The sequence below is a fragment of the Saimiri boliviensis genome, chromosome 3, assembly GCF_048565385.1.
Source record: "Saimiri boliviensis isolate mSaiBol1 chromosome 3, mSaiBol1.pri, whole genome shotgun sequence".
Lineage (NCBI taxonomy): Eukaryota > Metazoa > Chordata > Mammalia > Primates > Cebidae > Saimiri > Saimiri boliviensis.
The window spans coordinates 38,744,932-38,768,628 of NC_133451.1; the positions used below are offsets into that span (position 1 = coordinate 38,744,932).

The 23,697-nt window shown below is 40.5% G+C and overlaps 1 protein-coding gene and 1 pseudogene across 9 annotated transcripts in view; both read left to right on the forward strand.

The window, feature by feature from the left end:
• The window catches only part of N4BP2 (NEDD4 binding protein 2), a 105,032-nt gene that overhangs the window by 17,284 nt on the left and 64,051 nt on the right, over nucleotides 1–23,697 (forward strand). For 4 of the 9 annotated variants that reach the window (XM_074396034.1, XM_074396028.1, XM_074396029.1 and 1 more), the window contains exons 3-6: nucleotides 10,544–10,632; nucleotides 11,983–12,062; nucleotides 13,684–14,026; nucleotides 19,222–20,365. In XM_074396034.1, coding sequence (XP_074252135.1) covers nucleotides 13,798–14,026; nucleotides 19,222–20,365 — 1,373 coding nt within the window. In that variant the 5' untranslated portion in view covers nucleotides 10,544–10,632; nucleotides 11,983–12,062; nucleotides 13,684–13,797. Of the gene's footprint in view, nucleotides 1–10,517; nucleotides 10,633–11,982; nucleotides 12,063–13,683; nucleotides 14,027–19,221; nucleotides 20,366–23,697 lie in introns of all 9 variants that reach the window. The other 5 variants (XM_074396030.1, XM_074396031.1, XM_074396032.1 and 2 more) reach the window with 5 other exon arrangements.
• LOC120363739 (U6 spliceosomal RNA) lies at nucleotides 1,166–1,262 on the forward strand (annotated as a pseudogene).

The following is a 23,697-nucleotide window of genomic DNA, read 5'->3' on the forward strand; positions in this document are numbered from 1 at the left end:
TTAGGTGGGCGGATCACTAAGGAGTTCGAGACCAGTCTGACCAACATGGTAAAACCCATTTCTACTAAAAAAATAAAAAAATTAGCTGGGCATGGTGGCGTACGTCTGTAATCCCAGCTACTCAGGAGGCTGAGGCAGGAGAATTGCTTGAACCCAGGAGGTGTAGGTTGCAATAATCCGAGATGACGCCACTGTACTCCAGCCTAGGAGACAGAGTGAGACTTCGTCTAAAAAAAAAAAGTAAATTAAAAAAGACCACTCTTGCTGCTTCATATTTTACATATTTGTTAGCTATCCATAAATATTTGTGCACCTGTTTTATGTGTGGTACAATGCTTAGTACCATTTTGGAGTATATGTCATGATCCATGTTCTCAAGGAACATGGTTAGTTGTAGATACAAACACATACAGATAGAAATATAATAAGTCAGTAACACCAACTGACTCTAAGGAAGACTAGTACTGCAATAAATAGTTAAGGATTATAGAAAGTGTTGATGGAATATACAGAAATACACTTGGGACTAAAGCTATATAGTGTTCAGCAACGGGCTTTAACCTTTAACAACATGTTTCAAAGGTCTATCTAGTTTTTACATCTTGGGTTTTTTTTTTTTTTTTTTTTTTTGCATGGAGTCTCCCTCTGTTACCCAGGCTGGAGTGCAGTGGCGAGATCTTGGCCTCCCAAAGTGCTGGGATTACAGACATGAGCCACTGTGCCTGGCCAGAATATTTTTTTTTTTTTTTTTTGAGACAGTGTCTTGCTCTTTCACCAGGCTGGAGTGCAGTAGCGCAGTAGTGCAATGTCAGCTCACTGCAACCTCCATCTCCCAGGTTCAAGCGACTCTCCTGCCTCAGCCATCTGAGTAGCTGGAAGTACAGGCACTGGCCACCATGCCTGGCTAATTTTTGTATTTTTAGTAGAGATGGGGTTTCACTGTGTTGACCAGGCTGGTCTCGAACTTCTGACCTGAAATGATCCTTCCACCTCAGCCTCCCAAAGTGCCAGGATTACAGGCGTGAGCCACCATGTTTGGTCAGAATACCTTTTTTGATTGTTACAGAGATCTTTTATTTTCTGGATATTGTTCCACCGAGGTAAGTTACTCAAACTTACTTGTCATGTATTACATATAGCAGATTTATTTATAAAATGATATGGAGTATAGCACATTTCCTAAAATTGGAATGATACAGAGAAGATGAACATGACCCCTGTGCAAGGATGACACACAAATTTGTGAAGTGTTCCATATTTTTAGCTTCAGTATAAAAACTGTACAGATATTTGTATAGCTAATAAGGTTCTTTTTAGAGAAAATGTTTTAAAAAATGCAGGTTGTACCTTTTTGAATTAGATTTTAAAGCTTCTGATGTTGAAAATTTTTATATATATAATTTTTTTTTTTTTTTGGAGACGGTCTTGTGTTGCCTAGGCTGCAATGCAGTGGCAGAATTTCAGCCTCCTGGGTTCAAGAGATGCTCATGCCTCAGCCTCCCATGTAGCTGGAACTACAGTCATGTGCCACCGTGGCCAGCTATTTTTTGTATCTTTAGTAGAGATGGGGTTTCACCATTTTGGCCAGGCAGGTCTTGAACTCCTGTCCTCAGGTGATGCACCTGCCGCGGCCTCCCAAAGTGCTGGGATTATAGGCATGAGCCACCATGTCCAGTGCAATATTTCTAAATATTTAATTTTTTTTTTTTTTTGAGATGGAGTTTTGCTCGTTACCCAGGCTGGAGTGCAATGGCGCGATCTCAGCTCACCGCAACCTCCACCTCCTGGGTTCAGGCAATTCTGCCTCAGCCTCTTGAGTAGCTGGGATTACAGGCACGCGCCACCATGCCCAGCTAATTTTTTGTATTTTTTTAGTAGAGATGGGCTTTCACCATGTTGACCAGGATGGTCTCGATCTCTTGACCTCGTGATCCACCTGCCTCGGCCTCCCAAAGTGCTGGGATTACAGGCGTGAGCCACTGCGCCCGGCCAATATTTAATTTTTTTTTAAAGTTTCTTGACTTGTGTATGGTAGCATAGCAAACTTGGAATTAATTATCTTTTTTTTTTTTTTAATAACTTTTTGCTATGAGTCAGGGTTTTGCTCTGTTGCCCAGGCTGGAGTACAGTGGCACACTCATGGCTCACTGAGGCCTCGACTTACTGGCTTAAGTGATTCTCTCACCTTGTCCTCCTAAGTAGCTAGGACTACAGGTGTATACCATTATGCCCAACTAATTTTTTTTTTTTTTTTGTGGTGACGGGTTTTCTCATGCTGTTCTGGCTGGTCTTGGGCTCCTGGGCTCAAGTAGTTCGCCCACCTTGACCTCCCAAAGTGCTGTGATTACAGGGATAAGCCACCTGTGCTTGGCCTCAGGATTAGTATCAATAGTAAAGTTTGGGATTTTTAGTATATTGCATTTTGTTCTTTTAAAAAATCTGTAAAAAAATTGTGTATCTTGAAAAATGATGGTGCTTTTATTTTTATTGTTATTTTTATTAGTTTGAGATGGAGTCTCATTCTGTCACACAGGCTGGAGTGCAGTGGTGCGATCTCGGCTCACTGCAATCTCTGTGTCCCGTGTTCAAGTGATTCTCCAACCTCAGCCTCCTGAGTACTTGGGATTACAAGTGTGTGCCACCATGCTTGGCTAATTGTTTTTAGGAGAGAGGGAGTTTTACCATGTTGGCCAGGCTGGTTTTTTTTTTTTTTTTTTTTTTTTGAGATGGAATCTCCCTCTGTAGCCCAGGCTGGAGTGCAGTGGCACGATCTCAGCTCACTGCAACCTCTACCTCCTGGGTCCCAGTTCAAGCAATTCTCCTACCTCAGCCTTCCAAGTAGCTGGGATTACAGGCATGAGCCACCATGCCCAGTTAATTTTTGTATTTTTTAGTAGAGATGGGGTTTCACCATGTTGGCCAGTCTGGTCTTGAACTCCTGACCTTGTGATCTGCCTGTCTTGGCCTCCCAAAGTGCTGGGATTACAGGCATGAGCCACTGTGCCTGGCCTCAGCTGGTCTTGAACTCCTGACCTCAAGTGATCCTCCTGCCTCAGCCTACCAAAGTGCTGAGATTTTAGGTATAAGCCACTCTGCTTGGCCTGATACGGTGTTTTTTTCCCCTTCTTATTTATTTATTTATTTATTTATTTATTGTCCTGCAATTCACATTAATGGTGTTTTTTTAGTATTGATGATGTGGTTTTCAGTGGGAAGGTTTTTTATTTTTTGTTTACTTATTTATTAGAGATAGGCTCTCGCTGTGTTGCCCAGGATGGTCTTGACTTCCTGAGCTCAAATGATTCTCTTGCCTAGGCCTCCCAAAATCGTGGGATTAGAGGTGTGAGCCACTGTGTCTGCCTTGGAAGGTTTTTTTTTTTTCTGAAGTGTTTATTTGTATATCTACATTAATGGCAGTATTTATTTATTTTTATTTAGGAAAACCACAGGCAAATAATGGCAGTATTGAAAATTGTGGTAACACTATTAGAGATTGTTCATTCTGTTGCTATTTGTAGATTTCATGTTCACCCTGAATTTTAAAAAACTGCTTGAAAAGTCATATGTCCTTATTAAGAGGAAAACAAAAAACTTCAAAGCCAGGTTGTAGTTATATAAAATTTATAAAACAAAAAAACTAAAATTAGCTGGGTGACACTAAAAAATTAAACATCCTGGGATTCCAGGTGTGAGCCACCATGCCCAGCCTATATGTCTTTTTATACATCAGAATTTTCTTTAATACACTAAACATTGTTTGGACCACTAAAACTGCCTATATGTTTAGATCTCTTTACATACAAATAGACAAAGTGAAAAAAAGGGCATGAAAGGGATATATAGCTTGCAAGTTGGAGGAAGTATAGAGGGAAGTCCATGATGATTCACCTTTAATTTTATTTATTTATTTATTTTTGAGGCAGTCTTGCTCTGTTGCCCAGGCTGGAGTGCAGTGGTGTAATCTTGATTTTCATTTCTCAGCCTCTGGAGTAGCTGAGATTACAGGTGTGTGCTACCATGCCCAGCTGATTGTTTTGTATTTTAAGTAGAGACTGGGTTTTGCCATGTTGCCCAGGGTGGTGGTGTACTCTGGCCTCAAATGATCTGCCCAACCTGGCCTCCCAAAGTGTTGGGATTACAGTGTGAGCCACCCTGCCTGCACCCTCCAGGGTAGATCTAGCTACTCTGGAGGCTGAGGCAGGAGAATCACTTGAACTTCAGAGATGGAGGTTGCGGTGAGACTCTCTCTTTAAAAAAGAAAAACAAAACCCAAAATAATACAAGTTAGATGTTTACTTAGAGAAGGGATAAAAACAATACAATAGGACAAGCAGGATATTGTTAATATAGTCAAGATACAGAACATTCTGTTATCCCAAGAATCTGTGAAACTGCCCTTATGTAGCCATACCCCTTCCCTGTCCCTCTCCCATCCCCTATTTTTAGCCTTGGTGCCGCCAATCTGTTCTGCATTTCTATAATTTAGTCACTTAAACAATGTTGTGGCCGGGCGCGGTGGCTCAAGCCTGTAATCCCAGCACTTTGGGAGGCCGAGGCCGGTGGATCACGAGGTAGAGATTGAGACCATCCTGGTCAACATGGTGAAACCCTGTCTCTACTAAAAATACAAAAAACTAGCTGGGCGTGGTGGCACGTGCCTGTAATCCCAGCTACTTAGGAGGCTGAGGCAGGAGAATTGCCTGAGCCCAGGAGGCAGAGGTTGCGGTGAGCCGAGATCGTGCCATTGCACTCCAGCCTGGGTAACAAGAGCGAAACTCTGTCTCAAAAAAAAAAAAAAAAAAAAAAAGAATGTTTCGGACAGGTGCCAAGGCACACCTATAATTCCCGCACTTTGGGGGGCCGAGGCAGGTGGATCACCTGAGGTCAGTAGTTTGAGACCAGCCGGGCTAACCTGGTGAAACCATATCTCTACTAAAAATACAAAAATTAGCCAGGCGTGATGGCAGGTGCCTGTAATCCCAGCTATTCTGAAGGCTGAGACGGGAGAATGGCTTGAACCCAGGAAGCAGAGGTGGCAACGAGCCGAGATTGTGCCTCTGCACTCCAGCCTGGGTGACAAGAGCAAGACTCCATCGCAAAAAAAAAAAAAAAAAATATATATATATATATATATATATATATATATATATATATAACCTTTTAGGACTGGCTTTTTTTTTTTTTTTTCCTTGAGACAGAGTCTCATTCTGTCACCCCAGGCTGGAGTGCAATGGCATGATCACAGCTCATTGCAACCTCCGCCTTCCGAATTCTAACTTGATTCTCCTGCCTCAGCCTCCCAAGTAACTGGGATTACAAGTGCACACCACCATACCATGCCCAGCTAATTTTTGTGTTTTTAGTAGAGATGAGATTTCACCATGTTGGCCAGGCTGGGCTTGAACTCCTGACCTCAGGTGATCCACCCACTGCGGCCTCCCAAAGTGCTGAGATTACAGGTGTGAGCCACCACTCCTAGCTAAGACTGGCTTTTTTTGTTTGTTTTCTGTTTTTTTTTTTTTTTTTTTTTTGAGACAGAGTATTGCTCTGTCGCCCAGGCTTGAGTGCAATGGTATGATCTAGGCTCACTGCAGCTTCCACCTCCTGGGTTCAAGTGATTCTCCTGCCTCAGACTCCCGAGTAGCTGGGACTACAGGCACATGCCACCGCACCCAGCCAATTTTTATATTTTTAGCAGAGACAGGGTTTCACCATGTTGGCCAGGATGATCTTGATCTCTTGATCTCATGATCTGCCTGCCTCGGCCTCCCAAAGTGCTGGGATTATAGTTGTGCCCACTGTGCTTGGCCAGGACTGGCTTTTTTTTTTTTTTTTTTTTTTTTTTTTTTTTTGAGACGGAGTTTCGCTCCTGTTACCCAGGCTGGAGTGCAATGGCGCGATCTCACCGCAACCTCCGCCCCCTGGGTTCAGGCAATTCTCCTGCCTCAGCCTCCTGAGTAGCTGGGATTACAGGCACGTGCCACCATGCCCAGCTAATTTTTTGTATTTTTTTTAGTAGAGACGGGGTTTCACTATGTTGACCAGGATGGTCTCGATCTCTTGACCTCGTGATCCACCCGCCTCGGCCTCCCAAAGTGCTAGGATTACAGGCTTGAGCCACCGCGCCCGGCCGGCTTTTTTTTTTTTTCCCCCCCGGTAGATGGAGTCTCCCTCTGTCGCCCAGGCTGGAGTGCAGTAGCACGATCTCGGCTCACTGCAACCTCCACCTCCTGGGTTCAAGCAATTCTCCTGCCTCAGCCTCCTGAATAGCTGGGAGTATAGGCGCATATCGCTATGCCTGGTTAATTTTTTTTTTCCCTGTAGTATTTCAGGATTTTTTTTTTTTTTTTTTTTTTGTATTTTTGGTGGAGACAGAATTTCACTGTGTTGCCCAGGCTGGTCGTGAACTCCTCAGGTGATCCACCCGCCTTGGCTCCCAAAGTGGTGGAATTACAGGCGTGAGCCGTTGTGCCTGGCCAGAACTGTTTTTTTGGATGCAGCATAATACTCTGGAATTTCACCCAGGTTGTTATATGCATCAATAGTATGTTTTTATTGCTGAGTAGTATTTCATGGAATGGATGTACTATAGTTTGTTTAACCGTTTATCTATTGGAGGTCATGAGTTTCCAGTTTTTGGTTATTATGAGTAAAGCTGCTATAAACATTTGTGTACATTCAGTCCTCAGGGATAAATGCCCAAAAATGCAGTTGCTGAGTTGTATGGTAGTTGCATATTTAGTTTTTTAAGAAACTGCAAAATATTTTTCAGAGTGACTATATCATTTTACATTCCCATCAGCAACTATAAGTGATAAAGTTTCTTAAGTCTTGCCATCATTTGGTATACCTGAGTATCTATAATCCCAGCTACTCAGGAGGGTTGAGGCAGGAGAATCGCTTGAACCCAGGAGGTAGAGGTTGTAGTGAGCCGAGATCACTCTATTGGACTCCAGCCTGGGCAACAGAGAGAGACTTGGTCTTAAAAAAAAAAAAAAAAAAAAAAAAAAGTTGTCGTTTACAAGATCCTATTGATGACATTAAGTGAGGACTTAGTGTATTTCTCTTTTTTTTTTTTTTTTTGAGCAATTGTGTTTTTTTGCTAGTATGTATAACTACAGCTGCTTTTATAAGTTTATCTTGTATCTTGCACCCTTGTTAAACTCACTTTCTTGTTGGAGATTTTGTAGATTCCTTGGGATTTTCTATTAATACACAGATAACCATGTTATCTCCAAATGGAGACAGTTTTCTTTCTTCTTCCCTAGTTTGTATGCATTTTATTTTCTTTATTCTCTTATTTTATGAGCTAGAACTTCCAGCATTATTTTGAATGAAATTGGTGAGAGAAGACATCTTGCTTTTTTCCTGATGTTAGGAGGAAAGCATTTAGTATTTCATTGCTAAATATAATGTTAGCTGTAGGTTTTTATAGGTGCTCTTATCAGGTTGAGGATATTTTTGTTCTCTGTTCTATTTATCTGATAGTTACCATAAATGGTGTTGAATTTTGTCATATTCTGCATTGATTGATATGGTTCTTTTACCCATTAAGATGGTAGATTATACTAATATTTGAATATGGAACTAGCGCTGCCTTCTTGGAATAAACCCCATTTCATTATGGTATACAGTCTTTTTTTTCTTTTTGAGACAGGGTCTCACTGTTGCTCAGGCTGGAGTATAGTGGTGTGGTCATACCTCACTACAGCCTTGACCACTTGGGCGTAAGTGATCCTTTCACCTCACCCTGCCCCCCAGTACCTGGGACCACAGACATGGACCACCATCCTTGGCTAATTTTTTTTGTAGAGATGGGGTCTCACTGTGTTGCCGAGGGTGGTCCTGAACTCCTGGGCTCAAGTAATCCTCCCAATTCAGTCTCCCAAAGTTCTGGGATTGTAGGTGTGAACTACTATGCCCTGCCAAAATTCAGCAATATATAAAAACAGTTATATCCTCTGCATTCCAGCCTAGGTGATAGAGCAAGACCCTGCGTCAAAAATAAAAAGAACAAAAGAAATATATATTGCTGAATTTTATTTGCTGGTATTTTGTTAAGAATTTTTTTTTTTTTTTGAGATGGAGTTTCGCTCTTGTTACCCAGGCTGGAGTGCAATGGCGTGATCTCGGGTCACTGCAACCTCCGCCTCCTGGGTTCAGGCAATTCTCCTGCCTCAGCCTCCTGAGTAGCTGGGATTACAGGCACGAGCCACCATGCCCAGCTAATTTTTTTTTGTATTTTTAGTAGAGACAGGGTTTTACCATGTTGACCAGGATGGTCTCGATCTCTCGACCTCGTGATCCGCCCGCCTCGGCCTCCCAAAGTGCTGGGATTACAGGCTTGAGCCACCGCGCCCGGCCTGTTAAGGATTTTTATGTCTGTAGTCATGAGGAGTATTGGTCTGTAGCTTTTTTGTACTGGCTTTGTCTGCTTTTGGTATCAGGATAATACTACCATCATAAAATGGATTGGAAGTGTTTTCTTGTGTTCTGGAAAAGATTATGTAGGATTATTGTTAATTTTTCCTAAAAAATGTTAGAATTTTCCATTCAAGCTATTTGGCCCTGGAATTTTTTTTTTTTTTTTTTGGTAGCCTTAAAATTATGAATTAAATTTCCTTACAAATTATAGTGATTTTATCTATGTTTTATTGGATGAGTTGTGATAGTTTGTGGTTTTTGAGACAGTGGTCCATTTCATATAAATTGTCAAACTTTTGTGTGTTCATAGTTTATTAGCCTTTTGATCTCTGCAAGGTCTGTAGTAATATTCCTTTTTCATTCCTGATACTGATAATTTGTGTCTTCCTTTTTCTTTGTCAGTCTTGCTAGAGGTCTTTCAATTTTATTGGTTATTTTGGTGAACCAGCAATTTATTTCATTGAATTTTCTCTTTGTTTCTCTGTTTCTAATTTAATTGTTATCTACTATTTATTGTTTCCTGTTTCTCTTCTTGTTTTTTTCAGACAGAGTCTCACTCTGTTGCCCAGGCTGAAGTGCAGTGACATGATGTTGGCTCACTGCAACCTTTGCCTCCTGGGTTCAAATGATTCTCTTGCCTCAGCCTCCCAAATAGCTGGTACTATTGGTGTGTACCACCATGCTCAGCTCATTTTTGTATTTTCACTCGAGATGGGATTTCATCATGTTGGTCAGGGTGGTCTCAAACTCCTGATCTCAGGTGATCCAGCCACCTCGGCCATAGTGATGGGATTACGGGTGTGAGCCACTGTGCTCAGCCTGCTCTTTTTTTTTAAAAAGACGGAGTCTTGCTCTGGTCGCCTAGACTGGAGTGCAATGGCTTGATTTTGGCTCATTGCAACCTCTGCCTCCTGGGTTCAAGCGATTCTCCTGCGTCAATCTCCTGAATAGCTGGGATTATAGACATGCACCACCACGCCTGGCTAATTTTCATATTAGTAGTAGAGACAGGGTTTCACTATATTGGCCAGGCTGGTCTCGAACTCCTGACCTCAGGTGATCTACCTGCCTCAGCCTCCCAAAGTGCTGGGATTACAGGCGTGAGCTACTGCACCCAGCTAATTTTTGTATTTACTGAGACAGGGTTTGGCCATGTTGCCCAGGCTGGTCTTGAACTCCTGAGTTCAGAGTGGTCTGTTCACAGCAGCCTCCCAAGGCGCTGGGATTACGGGTGCCTGCTACCACACCCAGCTGATTTTTGTGCTTTTAGTAGAGACAGAGTTTCACCATGTTGGCCAGCCTGGTCTCAAACTCCTGACCTCAGGTGATCTACCTTACTTGGCTTCCCAAAGTGCTGGGATTACACGTGTGAGCCACCACCCTGGCCTGATTTCTAGTTTGATTCCATAGTGGTTGGAAAACATACCTGTGTGATTTCATTTCTTTTAAATTTGTTGTGGTTTGTTTTTAGCCTAGATCTATCTTGGTATGTGTTCTGTTAATACTTGAAAAGAATGTATATTCTGCTGTTGTTGGGTGGACTGTTCTGTAAGTTGATTAGAATCTTAATTATTGGTGTTGTTGAGTTGTATTTCTTTTTTTTTTTTTTTTTTGAGACGGAGTTTCACTCTTGTTACCCAGGCTGGAGTGCAATGGCGCGATCTCGGCTCACCGCAACCTCCGCCTCCTGGGTTCAGGCAATTCTCCTGCCTCAGCCTCCTGAGTAGCTGGGATTACAGGCACGCGCCGCCATGCCCAGCTAATGTTTTGTATTTTTAGTAGAGACAGGGTTTCACCATGTTGACCAGGTTGGTCTCGATCTCTCGACCTTGTGATCCACCTGCCTCGGCCTCCCAAAGTGCTGGGATTACAGGCTTGAGCCACCGCGCCCGGCCGTTGAGTTGTATTTCTTTGCTGATTTTCTGTATAGTTATTCTGTTCATTGTTGATAGAGTGGTGTTGAAGTCTTCAACTGTAATTGTGAATTTGTCTATTTCTCCTTTCAGTTTTAGCTTCACTTATTTTGTAGCGCTGTTTAGTGCATATACATTTAGGGTTGCTGTATCTTTTTAATTTTTATTTATTTATTTGAGACAGAGTTTTCGTTCTTGTTGCCCAGGCTGGAGTGCAATGGTACAATCTCGGCTCACCGCCTTCCAGGTTCAAGTAATTCTCCTGTGTCAGCCTTCCCAAGAGCTGGGATTACAGGTATGCACCACCATGCCTGGCTAATTTTGTATTTTTTTTTTTTTTTTTTTTTTTTCAGACGTAGTTTCGCTCTTGTTACCCAGGCTGGAGTTCAATGGCGCGATCTAAGCTCACCGCAACCTCTGCCTCCTGGGTTCAGGCAATTCTGCCTCAGCCTCCCGAGTAGCTGGGATTACAGGCACGTGCCACCATGCCCAGCTAATTTTTTGTATTTTGAGTAGAGACGGGGTTTCACCATGTTGACTAGGATGGTCTCGATCTCTTGACCTCGTGATCCACCCGCCTCGGCCTCGCAAAGTGCTGGGATTACAGGCTTGAGCCACTGCGCCCGGCCTTAATTTTGTATTTTTAGTAGAGTCAGGGTTTCTCCATGTTGGTCAGGCTGGTTTTGAACTCCTGACCTCAGGTGATATGTCCCCCCGACCCAAACTCCCTAAGTGGTGGTGTTACAGGTGTGAACCACTGTGCCTGGCATTTTTTTTTTTTTTTTTTGAGATGGAGCCTTGCTCTGTTGCCCAGGTTGGAGTGCAGTGGCCCGATCTTGGCTCACTACAACCTCCAACTCCTGGGTTGCAGTCTCCTGCCTCGGTCTCCCAAGTAGTTTATATTATAGGCACTCACCACCATGCCTGGCTAATTTTTGTATATTTAGTAGAGATGGGGTTTCACCATGTTAACCAGGCTGGTCTTGAATGCCTGACTTCAGGAGATCCACCTGCCTTGGCCTGCCAAAGTCCTGGGATTGCAGGCGTGAGCCACCACACCCGGCCAATTTTTAGTAGAGACAAGAGTTTTGCCATTTTGACCAGTTTGGCCTTAGACTCCTGGACTCAAGTGATCCTCCTGCACAATGTCCAACTTGCTGGGATTATGGGTGCAAGCCACTGAACCTGACCAAGGTTGCTATATTTTTTTTGAGACAGAATTTTGCTCTTGTTGCCCAGGCTGGAGTGTAGTGTTGCGATCTCGGCTCACTGCAACCTCTGCCTCCCAGGTTCAAGTGATTCTCCTGTCTCAGCCTCCTGAATAGCTGGGATTACAGGCACATGCCACCACGCCTGGCTAATTTTTTGTATTATTAGCAGAGACTGGGTTTCACCATGTTGGCCAGGCTGGTCTCTAACTCCTGACTTCAGGTGGTCTACCCAACTCAACCTCCCAAAATGCTGGGATTACAGGTGTGAGCCACTGCACCCAGCCTGGTGTATCTTTTTGATGGCTTGATCTTTTATCATTACATAGTGCCCTTCTCTGTCTCTGAAAATTTTCTTTGCTCTGTATTCTACTTACGTCTGATATTAATATATAAATGTACGTTTGTTTAATTGTAATTAATTTAAATTTAAATAGGAACATGTTGCTGGTGGCTGCCATATTGACAGTGCAGTTCTGGAAGGTGGAGAGAGCTATGATACAAATTTAATTGAAAGGTAAATTTTATAATATAATAGAAGATGACAAGGGCAATGGTTAGCAGCAAAGGGGAAATTGGGGCAGAGGGAGCAGGGTATATGATCTTCATTTGGATAATCAAGAGAGAAACCATTGAATGTGACACTTGAACAAAAATTTGAAGGAGTATAGGGAGTTAGCTGTTTAGATATCTTGAGGAAGAGTGTATCAAGGGCTAGCAGGAAGATAGGCCATTGTAAGAACTTTAGCTTTTTCTGTTGAGTGATGTTGAGAACTTATAGGAGTTTAGAGCAGAACTTTTTACATTGTATAAAGCTCAGTCAGGCTGGTATATTGAAAACAGACAATATGGGGATAAGTTGCAAGCAGGGAGAACAGTTAGGAGGTTGGAATATGAGTGAAAGATGACAGTTGTCAGACCCAATGATTAGAGCAGATTTTGGGAAAAATATTAAGACATTTAGTTTTGGATATGTTAAGTTTGAAATGTTTATTAGATACATTCAAGCAGAGAAAACAAGTAGACTGTCTGTAATTGTATTCCAGATATGAGTCCCTGCCCTTGTGGAGCTTACACTTTATTGGAATATGGGTGGTAAATACAATACATATATAAAACATATGCTATGTAAGAAGACAGTAAGTCCTATGGAGAAAATTCCAGTAGGAAAGTGGGATAAATGTTGTTGGAACACTGAGGTCCTGAGACGGTGACATTTGAATAATGGTAAGAAGGTGATACGGAGATACTTGGAGAAAAGTGGCTCAGTAGAGGGAACCAAGGTATAAAGGTTCCTAGGGGAGAGCATTGCTGGTGTGTTTGAAGAAGATTGAGGAGGCTTAGTGTGGCTAAGGGAAAGAGGATGGTACAGAGGTAGCAAGTGTTCAGGTTATGGGCCATTTTAAGGGCTCTGGCTTTTACCTTGAATTAGGGAGCTAGCAGATAGTTTAGTGGAAGAGAGGCATGATTCAACCTGTGGTTTAATTGAGTCACTCTGGCTTTGGTGCTAGACTGAAGGGGGTAAGGGCGGAAGCTGAGAGAGAGGAGACTTATGGTAATTCAGGCAGGAGGCTGTGGTAGCTAAGTCTAGAGTAGTAGCAATGGAGGCAGTGAGGAATAATAGTATTCTGGATACGTTTTGGGAGTCACACTGACAAAATTGGCTCACCAGTTGGATGTGGGATGAGAGGAGTCAAGGATTATTCCAAGATTTTGGCCTGAGTCATTGGAAGGATACAGTTGTGCTGAGATGGGAAAGACTGGGCAAAGCAGGTTTGAAGGGGGCGATGAGGAGCTGTTTTGGACATGTTAAATTTATGATGCCTGTTGGACATCTGAGTATAGGTGTTCAGTATGAGTTCTAGTTTTATTTATGAAGACTGTTTCATGTTTTTAAAAATGAAGTAATGGTATTGAAACAGTGTATTCACTTCTGAAATATATATTGTTAACATCTTTATTTTTAACATGTTCAATCCTGGCAAAACCTGAATATTTTGGAGAGAGAGAAATTGACTACTTTTTAGCTCTGCTGTTAGAGTTGGTGGTACTTTCTTAGAGTTAAATAAAGATGTCATTCCACTTTTAGAAATGGAAATATATATAGTCTGAGTGTTTTTAATTGCTTTCTATTTTAGGTCTTTTTACTGCTGGATTGTGCAAGATATTTAACCCTGTTTTGTTTGAATTATGACTTAAATATCAAACATCTTAACTAAGAAAAGGGAAACATTTTAGTTTTGGAAGTCAGAATGCCAAGGAGAAGGAAAAATCTTGGGGGAAATCCTTTTCGGAAGACTGCAAACCCTAAGGAAGTTGTCGTATCCAGTGTTGCTAGTCGTGAGGAGCCAACCACTACTCTTCCTTCCATGGGTGAGACAAAAGTTGATCAGGAAGAACTCTTCACCAGTATCTCAGAGATATTTTCTGATCTGGATCCTGATGTAGTGTATTTGATGCTTTCTGAATGTGATTTCAAAGGTGAGAAAAAGTTTAGTTTGAACCCTTTCCATCTTATAAGAAGACTTTGTGTACTATGCCATGATTAATAGTAATACAGAAAAATGTCTTATTTCTATTTTGTTCATCATCTGCTGTTGGCAAGTTACTAAGGTTGGTATTTGAGTTTGGTATTTGAGATATGAAGAATAAAACATAGTTTCTGCTCTTAAGAAATGTCCAGTTCTGATGTAAGGTATTTTTATAGATAGCATATACTATCTCTTTCATCTTTACTCTGGAAAAGACTGGCACTACTGACACTTTAGACTGCATAATCCTTTGTTTTCAGTGGCTCTCCTGTGCATTGTAAGGTGTCTAGAAGCATCCCTGGCCTGTACCCACTAGATGCCAATAGCTTCTTACCACCCAGTTGTGACAATAAAAAATGTCTCCATATATTGTCATTTGTTCCCTGGGAGGCAAAATTGTACCTGGTTGAGAACCACTGTCCTAGAATGTAAGCTCCATAAAGACAGAGTTTTTAAAAACTTTGTTTTACTCCTGTATCCTCAGCCCATAAAACAGCAACTGACCCATAATGGGAGCTGAGTAAATATTTATTAAGCGATTAGGTAATTGTAATCATGGAAATAAGAGCTGATTTAAGAGTTGAGGCTAGCAGAGTAGTGTAATTTCAAAATAATCGGCTTTGGAGTCAAGAAACGTGGGTTGGATTTTCAGCTCTGCCTCTTAAACTCTCTTAGTCTCAGTTTTCCTCTGTTAGTGAAAGAAATAACAGTATGCACCTCATAGGACTTTTTTTTGGTGAGAATTTGTTTTATTTTTTTGTTCTTGGTAAAGTCTTCAGTATGGTAGGCTATTAATAACTTGTCATACATTGTTTAGAAGTATGTTTATAGACAGAAGGGAATTTATATAAGTTGACTAGATGAGTAAATTAAACGTTGATGCCTAGTATTGTTACTGGCCATGATTAGTATAAGATAAAATTATTCTGGATTTGGGAAGTTTTGTTAATGTGTTATAAATGTCCAGTTTCAGTGATTGTGTGGTTTGTGATGTGAGCATATCTTATCCAGTTATGTATGCAGAAAACCAGTTGTCAGCAGTGCATGATGCTCAGGAATGATAGTATATAGAGTTTTGTAAGTTACTTCAATATTTCCTAATTCTGATTTGTTTAAAATTTAATTGTCGCATATAAACTGATACAGCAATGAGGAATTACAAGAAATTCACATCACCCTATACCATAACAAAAAAACTTATTTCTGTTTTCCAGAATCTTCTGTATACCTTGTTCATAAGCAATTGATATTTGAGTAGAGGAATTTTGTATTATGTGTTTTTAACTTAACATAAGCATTTTTTCTATGTTGCTGCAATTATTTTTAATGAGTTTCTAATATTCTACTGAGTTGTGCTGTAGTTTAATTATATCTATGTTTTCTGTGAATAATTAATATTGCAGAGAACATCTTGGTAAAAATATATTTTTCTTTCTTTTGGCTTGCTTCTTAGTTCCAAAGTTTTATTTTCTTGCGTCACAGGGTAAGAACAGCTTTAGCTCTTGGAAGCATACTGCTGAATTGCCTACCAATAAGGTGTGCCTATTTGTAATTCCACCAGCATTGCATAAGTGTAGTGGTTTCACCTCAGCCTTTTCAACATTGTGTAGTAGTGTCTTAAGACTTTTTTTGTTTTTTTTGTGATGGAGTTTCGCTTTTGTTGCCCAGGCCGGAGTGCAGTGGTGCGATCTTGGCTCACTGTAACCTCCCCCTCCTGGGTTCAAGCGATTCTCCTGCCTACAGCTCCCGAGTAGCTGGGATTACAGGCATCTGCCACCATGCCTGGCTAATTTGTTTTTTGTATTTTTAGCAGGCATGGGGTTTCACCGTATTGGCCAGGCTGGTCTCAAACTCCTGACCTCAGGTGAGCCAACTGCCTCGGCCTCCCAAAGAGTTAGGATTACAGGCGTGAGCCACTGCACCTGGCTCATGTTTTAAGATTTTAATAGACAAAAAAAAAAAAAAAAAAAAAAAAAAAAGAATTGTTAAAAAGGCCGGGCGCGGTGGCTCAAGCCTGTAATCCCAGCACTTTGGGAGGCCGAGGTGGGTGGATCACGAGGTCGAGAGATCGAGACCAACCATGGTCAACATGGTGAAACCCCGTCTCTAATAAAAATACAAAACATTAGCTGGGCATGGTGGTGCGTGCCTATAATCCCAGCTACTCAGGAGGCTGAGGCAGGAGAATTGCCTGAACCCAGGAGGCGGAGGTTGCGGTGAGCCGAGATCGCGCCATTGCACACCAGCCTGGGTAACAAGAGCGAAACTCCGTCTCAAAAAAAAAAAAAAAAAAAAAAAAAAAAAAAAAGATTTTAATAGAAATAAAATTGCATCTTTTCTTAATTTGTGTTTTTTTAAATAAAGAGGAATGTTGAACATTTTTATACATGATTGTTTATTTTTGTATGCTTGTGTAAATTGTTCATTTATTGAAAAAAAATTTTTTATACCATGATTTTAATTTTTTCCAATAATCTGTATAAGAGCTTTTTTAAAAATGTGATAACTACCTATCCATCTTGATCTTTAATTTACTTTTACTTAGTGTAATTTTTCATTACATACACATTAAGTTTTTAGTTGATCTTTTCTGGTTTTACTGTTATGTAGATTTTATTCATAGAAATACTCCTTATGTTTGCTCTCTTTTTTTCCCCCTCCCCGCCCCCCTTACCCTCCTTTTGTTTTTTTTCCATTTTTGGGGTTTCTGTCCTTTGTAGTATTGCTATGATCTCCTAATTGGTCTCTGCCAGGCTTGCCCCCTCCAATCCCTCTTTGTTTTTCTTCTTTTTTTTTTTTTTTTTGAGACGGAGTTTCGCTCTTGTTACCCAGGCTGGAGTGCAATGGCGCGATCTCGGCTCACCGCAACCTCCGCCTCCTGGGTTCAGGCAATTCTCCTGCCTCAGCCTCCTGAGTAGCTGGGATTACAGGCACGCACCACCATGCCCAGTTGATTTTTTTTGTATTTTTAGTAGAGACGGGGTTTCACCATGTTGACCAGGATGGTCTCGATCTCTTGACCTTGTGATCCACCCGTCTCGGCCTCCCAAAGTGCTGGGATTACAGGTTTGAGCCACCGTGCCCGGCCTGTTTTTCTTCTTAAGGGAACATTAATTGGGTGCTTACTAGGTGCCAATTCTTGTACACAGCACTTTTTCATGGATTATCTCATTTAATCCCCACAACAACCTATGAGGTAGGTGCTTTTATTATCCCCATATTACAAATGAGAAAATTGAGGTTTAGGGAAGTTAACTTGTTGAAAGTGTCATAGCCAGCAGTAGAGATTTAAATGTTGGTGTTCTGACTCCAGACTAGAACTGTTACCCACTCTGCTGTGCTGTTTCCAGACTCATCTTTCTTAAAACAGCAAGACAAAACACAAAGTACACAACCCCTCCCTCCAAACTTCAAATGCTTAAAATTCTTTTTATTTGTTTTTTTTCTTTCTTTGGGGGTTGGGGGGATAGGGCCTCACTCAGTTGCCCAGGATGGAGTGCAGTAATCATTTCACTCAAGTAGCCTTGACCTCCTGAGATGAAGTGATCCTCCTACCTTAGCCTCCCTTTTGGCTGGGACTATACACACATACTACCACATTGGCTAATTTTTGTAGAGACAGGGTTTTTTCATGTTGCACAGGCTGGTTTTGAACTCTTAGGCTCAAGTGATCTACCCACCTCAGCCTCCCAAAATGTTAGGATTATAGGCATGAGCTACTACACCTGTCCTTAAAATTTGTAATGGCTCCCTATTTGTGTTATAACAGAAAGAGCTCAGCATTGGAGTCAGACACACCAGTACTGGCCCTGTCACTTAACTATGTGACTTGGGCCAAGTTAATGTAGTTTTTAACTTCATATCTTCATCTGTTAGGAATAATATACCGCATGGCAGTATCTGAGGAGTCAGTGAGGTGATGTGTATAAAACTTCTAGCTCAAATGCTATGACTGGTAGTTTCCTTCAAATTCCTTAGAAAATAAAATTAATATTTCTTAGCATGACATACAGGACTCTTCCCAATTTCACCCAATCAACCTCCTTCTAGGGAGAGCCAAGACTGGGTTTACTCTTTTTTCTCTGGCAAGTTACTTTTTAATCTTCAAGTCCTAGTTCACGTATCACCTTATGTGAAATATTTTCTTCTTCTCCTTTATGCGTCTATGGCATTTGTTCATTATCAGAAGTGTGCATTATTTATTTTATTTTTTAATTATTTTTTTTTGAGAGGGAGTCTCACTCTGTCTCTCAGGCTGGAGTGCAGTGGCATGTTCTCTGCTCACTACAACCTCTGCCTCCCAGGTTCAAGAGATTCTCCCACCTCAGCCTCCCAAGTAGCTAGGATTACAAGCAGGTGCCACCATTATACTCAGCTAATTTTTGTATTTTTAGTAAAGACAGGGTTTCACCATGTTGGCTAGGCTGGTCTCTTAACTCCTGATCTCAGGTGATCTACCTGCCTTGGCCTCCCAAAGTGCTGAGATTACAGGCGTGAGTCACCACGCCTGGCCAAAAGCGTGCATTATTTAATCTGTATTATATTACAGTGTAATTGTCTGTAATACAATTGTTTTTAATCCCTATTAGACTGCAAAATTCTTTAAGTATATTAAAGATTTTTTTTTTTTTACAAAATATTTCTGATATGCATTACATGCTCATAAATATTCTTTGTATTAAATGAAATTCATAGTGTGGATAATGTAAATAAATTAGATTTACTTAGAGAATACATAAAATACTTAATATTTAAAAGTACATGCAATAGGTAAGTATTTGTTAAACTAGTCAACAGGCTTTAGGACTTTTATAAATAAGCCTGATACAGCTAATTACAGATATTTATATTTATATACTTATTCAATAAATTCAGCAAATAATATTTATTTGATGATACTTTATTAGCTTGGTTTATTACTATTTTCCTGAAGGAACAGGATTGCATGTCTCCATCATTCAGACTTTTTGCTGCTACAGACTTTGGTATGTTAGTAAAATATTAATATTTAAAAAATAACTTGAGTATTATACATTTATATTCTGTTCAGTGCAAAGTCCAGTGTAATTCTAGTTGGATTTTAATAAAATTATTAAATCTGTTTTCTCTATTTTTGTTGTTGTTATTGTTCTTGTTGTTGTACAGTTGAAAATGCTATGGATTGTCTATTAGAATTATCTGCCACTGATACCAAGACAGAAGAATCATCTTTACAAAGTTTTGTTGCTTCTGAGAACCAAGTAGGTGCAGCAGAAAGTGAAATAATGGAAAAACGTCTTGAAGAAGAGAGTGAAGATTCAAAAATGGATTCATTTTTGGACATGCAGCTAACTGAAGACCTGGATTCCTTAATACAGAATGCTTTTGAGAAATTGAACTCTTCTCCTGATGACCAAGTATATTCACTTTTGCCTTCGCAAGATGTTAATAGTTTTAATGACCCGAGTGAGTTTGTAAATTCTGATTCCAGTAATATGACTCCTATTTTTTGTACACAAAATGTGAATTTAAACAGTGAAAATTTAGAGAATTCTGCCTCTACATTAAGTTTAAATCCATTACCTTCACATTCAGTTTTGAATGAGTCCAGATGTTTTATAAAGGATAACACAGTGGCTTTGGAAGGTAACCACCCAGAAGATTCTCTTCTTAGTAGTTCTTTAAATGTAACAGGTGACTCCATCATGGGAGGTAGCAGTCTCAATCAAAAACAGAAAGAACTTTTAGAATCTGAGTGTGTTGAGGCTCAGTTCTCTCAAGCCCCTGTAGATTTGGATGCCAGCGAACCTCAGGCTTCTCTAAACCCTCCAGGGCTTGATTTACCAGGTACGGGTGGGGATCAGAAATCTACTCCAGTCTCTGATATGTTTCTACCTTCTGAAGGGTTCAACTTCAAGCCACACAAACATCCTGAACTGCCAACTAAGGGGAAAGATGTAAGTTACTGCCCAGTACTTGCTCCTCTCCCCTTACTGTTGCCTCCTCCTCCACCTCCACCAATGTGGAATCCAATGATTCCTGCGTTTGACCTCTTCCAAGGAAATCATGGCTTTGTAGCTCCTGTTGTAACCACAGCGGCACACTGGAGATCTGTCAACTATACATTTCCACCCTCAGTTATTTCTCACACTTCCCCAACAAAAGTATGGAGAAATAAAGATGGAACAAGCGCTTATCAAGTACAAGAAACCCCAGTTTCTCAGGTTGTAAGAAAGAAGACATCTTACGTTGGACTAGTTCTTGTTCTTCTCAGAGGGCTTCCGGGATCTGGAAAATCTTTTTTGGCAAGGTATGAGGTTTAATTGGGTTTTTAAAAAATAATGTCTGAATTTGAACACAAGTGTAACTAAATAAGCAAAATGCTTTCTTAGTAGAGATCTTTAGTAACCCCTAAAATGTTTTCTTTTTACTCAATTTTTCTAACTCTGTGTAGCTAATAACACTATTTTCTCTGGAAGTTTTTTTTTTTTAAATTGAATTCCTTCATCTTGAAATATCTCTTTGAAAGACAGAAGAAAAAATTAAAGACGATTCCAAGATTGTGAGCTATTGAAGCAGTGGAAGAGATCTAATTTGAGTGGGAGAAAGATGAGTTCAGCTTTAATCATAGAGTAAAAGAGATATAATTGATCTTGATTTCATGGAATGGAAGTCTTAAATACATGAATTCTACTGGTAGTTGGAAATTCAAGATTATAGAATGTTGTTAAATAATGCTTTTAGAAATGTGTGATTTGAAGGAAGAGAGTATAGGATGACGCCTGGTAGTCAGAGAACTTCAAGTTTTCAGGGACTTTTCTGTTCCAAAATAAAGTACCATCAGTTATTTTATCTCATATATGTATACCTTTATTCCTTCTGTAGTTAAGGTAGGCTGTGAGTGCCTTGATCTGGGAGACAGGAGTCAGTGTTAGAGGCAGTTTTTTTATGGTTTCAGTGGCGTTCCTTAAAGAGTATTATTTTCATAGTCCCTCTCCATCCCTGCTTAACCTTTAAATTCGAGAAGATTTACACCCAATCTGTTTTATTTTCTAGTTCTTTTTTTTCCTTCTTCTTCCAAATTTTAACTGTTTGCCTTCTGATATTCGTAGTTGGGTCTCCTATTTGATCCTGGATATATCTATTCTAGTCTTTTTTTTTTTTTTGGAGACGGAGTTTCGCTCTTGTTACCCAGGCTGGAGTGCAATGGCACGATCTCGGCTTACCGCAACCTCCGCCTCCTGGGTTCAGGCAATTCTCCTGCCTCAACCTCCTGAGTAGCTGGGATTACAAGCACGTGTCACCATGCCCAGCTAATTTTTTTTTGTATTTTTAGTAGAGACTGGATTTCACCACGTTCACCAGGATGGTCTCAATCTCTTGACCTCGTGATCCACCCGCCTTGGCCTCCCAAAGTGCTGGGATTACAGGCGTGAGCTACCGCGCCCGGCATCTATTCTAGTCTTATTGAATATGCATAGATAACCGGAGAATGTCCTTTATTAACTTATTTTTAGGTTTTTTTTGCGTATCTTTTCTGTGTCTGGGTTTATCTGCCAGTAAATTTCCACATATTATGATAACACTTATAGGCATACTTTTCAGTAGGCATGTAGGCTTTTCTAACTGATTTAACAACAATCATAAAACAATTTAATATTATAAATGTTACAGTCAGTCATGGCGGTATGTTTCATGAAAGAGATTAGACTGAAAGGTGGAACCTTAGAAAGCAGTTGAGCTGTGAGACAAATTTGAAGAACTAGGTTTCAGGGTGTTTTAGAATCAGAGGCAGCTACAGTTAGAATGTGGGTAAAGAAAAATGTGCTTGTCACAAGGTAGAAACGTAATATTTTTTGAATGAGAGAGAGAAATAACTGGGATAGTGTTCAGACATAGAACCTGGGTTGTCTTGGAGAGAATGGTTCAGTATTCAAACCCAAGGAAAACGATGGATGCAAAAAGGCTTTTGAATTTATTGGAAATAAGGTCATGAATGGGTATCTGAGAACCAATTTTGTTGTCCTGTGAGGGTAGAAGACAAAAGGGTTTAGCAAGCTGTGATGAAGGAGTTAAGGGAAGGAGAGAAGTTGGGTAGTAGTTGAAAAGGGTCCCAAAGTGTAGTTACAATTTTTTATTTTTAATTTGGACAGAGTCTCACTCTGTTGCCCAGGCTGTTGTGCAAACTGTGCGATCTTGGCTCATTGCAACCTCCCCTCCCCAGATTTATGAGATTCTGTAGTCTCAGTCTCCTGACTAGTTTGGATTATAGGCACCTGCTGCCATTCCCAGCTAATTTTTATATTTTTAGTAAACACAGGGTTTCACTGTCTTTGCCAGGCTGGGCTCAAACTTTTTTTTTTCCTTTTTTAAGAGACAGAATCTTGCCTTGTCACTCAGGCTGGAGTGCCATGGCATGATCATAGCTCATTGTTACCTTGAATTCCTAGGCTCTAGCAATCCTCCTGCTTTGGCCTCCTGAGTAGCTGGAACTACAGGTATGGGCCACCACACCCAGCTCATTTTAAAATTTTTTGTAGAGACAGAGTCTTGCCATCTTGCCCAGGCTGGTCTCAAAATCTTGGGCTTAAGCAGTCCTCCCACCTCAGCCTTCCAAAGTGCTGGGATTACAGGCATGCGCTATCATACCCAGTCTAGTTAGAATTTTTAAAGATAGCTGAGATACATACATGTTTAATGGTAAAAAAGAAGTGCCAGAGAAGGGAAAGCTAAAAAAAAGAAGAGAATAAACATAGGAATTGTGATCAAATGAGCATTCACTAGCATGTAAGCTCCGTGAGTCTAAGTATTTTTGTCTTTTTTTTTTTGTTCATTGATGCGTGCTCAGTGCTTAAAACAGTGTCTGGCACTTAATAGATGCTACAGAAATGGACATATATTTTCAGAAAAGGGTAATTAAAAATTTGTTGATCTTCAGACCTTTATAGTTAAGGATAAAATGTCTTCATAACATTAAAAGCCAGTTTCTGAATAATAATTTATATAAAGCAAAATAGACCTGGCTTAGATCAGATCTTTGGGGAATTAAACTTCTGCTTAGAGTATTTTCAGTGTGACTTGTTTGAGTACTACAATATGTTTACTCTTTTATTTATCTATTTGTATTTAATTTTTTTTTCTTTTTGAGAGAAGGTCTCACTCTGTCACCCAGGCTAGAGTGCAGTGGTGCAGTCTTGGCTCACTGTAACCTAATCCTCCTGGACATAAGTGATCCTCCCATCTTAGCTTCACAAGTAGCTGGACTGTAGGCCCACACTACCACAGTTGGCTAATTTTTGTGTTTTTTGTGTAGATGGTTCTCGATATGTTACCCGGACTGATTTTTACTGTTTTATTTTTTTTTGAGACAGAGTCTGACTCTCGCCCAGGCTGGAATACGGTGGCACAATCTCAGCTCACTGCAACCTCTGCCTCCCAGGTTCTAGCAATTCTCATGCCTCAGCCTCCCTAGTAGCTGGGACTATACGTGCATGCCACCACAACTGGCTAATTTTTATATTTTTAGGAGAGAGATGGGGTTTCACCAGGTTGGCCAGGTTGGTCTTGAACTCCTGACCTTAGGTGATCCCCAAAATGATAGTACTTGAATAATTTATTTGGTTTATGACTTTGGAAAACTTA